The sequence below is a fragment of the Onychostruthus taczanowskii genome, unplaced genomic scaffold (genome assembly GCF_017590055.1).
Source record: "Onychostruthus taczanowskii isolate IOZ18803 unplaced genomic scaffold, ASM1759005v1 scaffold296, whole genome shotgun sequence".
Classification (NCBI taxonomy): Eukaryota; Metazoa; Chordata; class Aves; order Passeriformes; family Passeridae; genus Onychostruthus; species Onychostruthus taczanowskii.
The window spans coordinates 148,841-152,209 of NW_024500305.1; the positions used below are offsets into that span (position 1 = coordinate 148,841).

The 3,369-nt window shown below is 61.4% G+C and overlaps 1 protein-coding gene across 1 annotated transcript; it reads right to left on the minus strand.

The window, feature by feature from the left end:
• Window positions 1-207: 207 nt before the first annotated feature.
• Window positions 208-2,178, minus strand: LOC121337869 (putative surface protein SACOL0050). Its single transcript, XM_041408235.1, has 2 exons — window positions 1,298-2,178; window positions 208-1,261 (listed from the first exon to the last, which is right to left on the minus strand). The coding sequence occupies exons 1-2, from the start codon at window positions 2,155-2,157 to the stop codon at window positions 655-657; spliced, it is 1,467 nt and encodes a 488-aa protein (XP_041264169.1). The 5' UTR covers window positions 2,158-2,178; the 3' UTR covers window positions 208-654.
• Between the last annotated feature and the right edge of the window lie 1,191 nt (window positions 2,179-3,369).

The following is a 3,369-nucleotide window of genomic DNA, read 5'->3' on the forward strand; positions in this document are numbered from 1 at the left end:
GATCAATAATAACGTGTAAAAGCCAATAAAGAAATAAAAAAAACCAATAGAGAAATACAAAAGCCAATAGAAAAATACAAAAGCTAATTATTATATTCTCATTAATAAAGCAGCAAAAAGCTGCCTCTGCTGCGAGGCACCGAGGGGGCTCATTCACCCCCTGAGCCACCACTTCATCCATGAGTGTCTTCCCAAATCCTGGCGGGAAGCTGGCACGGCCTTGGACGCGTCCGTGAAAAGTGAGATTTTATCGAATTAATGAGCAGGTAGAAGGAATTATCAATAATCAAATACCACAGCAAAATACTTGTGATCAATAACAACGCGTAAAAGCCAACAGAGAAATGCAAAAAACAATAGAGAAATACAAAAGCCAACAGAAAAATACAAAAGCTAATTATTATATTCTCATTAATAAGGCAGCAGAAAGCTGCCTCTGCTGCGAGGCACCGAGGGGGCTCATTCACCCCCTGAGCCACCACTTCATCCATGAGTGTCCCCAGAGTGTCCCCAAGTGTCCCCAGTGACGTCACCCCAGGAATTCCCATCAGGATTTGGGACAGTTTCAATGAAAATTCCCACAAAATTCCCCACGTTTGTCTCCAGTCCCAAGCAGGGAGGGGACAGGTGACAGCAGCGATGTCCCCGATGATGTCACTGCCCCGATGATGTCACAGCGGTGACATCGCTGTCCTGAAGCAGCCTCGGGATGTCCTCGATGGCTTTTTGGCACCTCTCGGCCACTGCGTGCCCACTGGGGCCATCAGGGTCACAACGGAAGAAGAGAGGGTTGATGTCCCCAAGTGTCCCCAGCAGGTGATCCTTGGCCAGGCGGGCATTGGCCTCCCACAGCCGCTCAAACTCGGCCACCTTGGCCACCAAGACTTTTGGGACATCGGGGGATGCCTCATTTGTCCCCTCCAGGGCGGCCTCGATGTCCCCAACCCTGAGCTGCAGCTCCCGGGGGAAGGCGGTGGCTTCGTCACACGCGGCCACCAAGCGCTCCAGCAGCCCCAGGGCCACCTCCACCCGCTGTCTCACCATGGTGGCCCTGGTTACCTCGCTGGCAGCCACCCTGGGCTCTCTCCTCACCTGGGCTTCATGCCCGGCCACCACCTCGGCCCCCTCCTCCCCGCCAAGGGCCTGACCCAGCTCCACCATGTTTTCCTGAGCTGTCCCATCATGGGCAGCCTCGTCCTGCAGCTCCCTGGCCCAGGCGGTGCTGGTGGCCGCCTTGGTGTCCATCCTGGTGTCCATCCTGGTATCCCCCTTGGTGTCCATCTTGATGTCCCCCTTAGTGTCCATCCTGGTGTTCCCCTTGGTGTCCATACCAGTGTCCCTCTTGGTGTCCATCCTGGTGTCCCCCTTGGTGTCCATCCCGGTGTCCTCCTTGGTGTCCATCCCGCTGTCCATCCCGGTGCTCCCCTTGGTGTCCATCCTGGTGTCCCCCTTGGTGTCCATCCCGGTGTCCCCCTCGGTGTCCATCCTGGTGTCCATCCTAGTATCCCCCTTGGTGTCCATCTTGATGTCCCCCTTAGTGTCCATCCTGGTGTTCCCCTTGGTGTCCATCCCGGTGTCCCCCTCGGTGTCCATCCTGGTGTCCATCCTAGTATCCCCCTTGGTGTCCATCTTGATGTCCCCCTTAGTGTCCATCCTGGTGTTCCCCTTGGTGTCCATCCCGGTGTCCCCCTCGGTGTCCATCCTGGTGTCCATCCTAGTATCCCCCTTGGTGTCCATCTTGATGTCCCCCTTAGTGTCCATCCTGGTGTTCCCCTTGGTGTCCATCCCGGTGTCCCCCTCGGTGTCCATCCTGGTGTCCATCCTAGTATCCCCCTTGGTGTCCATCTTGATGTCCCCCTTAGTGTCCATCCTGGTGTTCCCCTTGGTGTCCATCCCGGTGTCCCCCTTGATATCCATCCTGGTGCCCCCCTCGCTGTCCATTCTGGTGTCCCTCTTGGTGTCCATCCTGTTGTCCATCCTGGTGCTCCCTTGGTCTCCATCCTGGTGTCCCCCTTGGTGTCCATCTTGACGTCCCCCTTTGGTGTCCATCCTGCTGTCCATCCTGGTGTCCATCCTGGTGTCCCTATTGGTGTCCATCCTGGTGTCCCCCTCGGTGTCCATCCTGGTGTCCCCTTTGGTGTCCATCCTGGTGTCCATCCTGGTGCCCCTATTGGTGTCCATCCTAGTGTCCCCCTCGGTGTCCATCCTGGTGTCCCCCCCGCTGTCCATCCCAGTGTCCACCCCGGTGTCCCTATTGGTGTCCATCCCAGTGTCCATCCCCGTGTCCATCCCGCTGTCCATCCCGGCGGCCGCGTCCCCGCAGGCCCTGCAGAGCTCGGCGGCCTCTCTGGCCAGCCGTGCCCAGCCGTCTGCGAGCCCGTCCACCGCCCCGCACGACGGCCGCCCTCGTCGCGCGCTTCCGCGAGCTCCGCGCCACGCTCCTGTAGGGCCTGCCTCAGGGAGGTGACAGCCTCACCGTGGCTGTCACCAGGTGCCAGCAGGTGCCACCCGCGCGGGACAGGGTGGCCCGGAGCTCCGGTGCCAGCGCGGGCACCCCGGGGACGCCAGCAGCATCTCGTCCTTCCTGGGCAGGGCGGCCAGCAGCTCGCCCAGGGTGGCCACCACGGTCACCTGCGGCTGCAGCAGGGCCGGGGACAGCTGGGGAGGGGGCAGGGGAGGTGTCAGGGACACCGTGGCGCTTTGTGGCCTCCTGCCGTGGCCCCTTTGTCCCTCCGGGCCGTTGTCAGCCTCTTGTCCCCGCTGCCACCCCCCGCCCGCCCCTCAGGACCCCGTCCCCCCTCAGTCATCCTCTCCCCCCTCACTGTCGCACCTCTTGGGGCTCCATGCTCACTGGGGACACCTTGGGGACACCTTGAGGGCGCTCCGGTGGCGAAGGAGCCACGGGGGAAGCGCCGGACCCGGCCCGGAACCGGCCCCGGGGAACGGCCCCGGGAAAATGGCGGAGCCGCCTCAGGAGGAGCCGGGAAAGGGGCGGGGCGATGTGACGTCACCGTCCCCTCACACCGTACCGGTACCGCCCCAGTCTATGGAAAGCCGCAGGATTGGGGCGCTCTGGCTGCATCCCAGGGGATTTGGGGCCCATCCCGGGGGATTTAGGCTCAATCCCGCCATTGCCAGCCGGATTAATTGCGCCGTTCCCGGCTGGATTTAGGAGGGAACGCGGAGCGCTGTGAGGAGCGGGCGGAACTGCCCTCAATAAAGATGGCGGCACAGCCGCCCTGCCGTGGAGTTTGGACCAATCAGAAGCCGCGCCTGGCAGAAGTACTGGCGGAAGTTCTTGCAGCGGCGGCGTCGACGGCCGCTTCCGGCGGAAACGCGGTGCATTGTGGTCCCGGTGGGGCCCAGCGG

What these genes read in the sequence shown, in the direction of transcription:
- LOC121337869 (XM_041408235.1), bottom strand. Translation starts at nt 2,157, where the DNA reads ATGGACACCAGGATGGACACCAAAGGGGACACCAGGATGGACACCGAG. An exon ending in GGGAACACCAGGATGGACAC is followed by an intron (nt 1,262 to 1,297) that starts TAAGGGGGACAT and finishes CAAGGGGGATAC; the next exon opens with CAGGATGGACACCAGGATGG.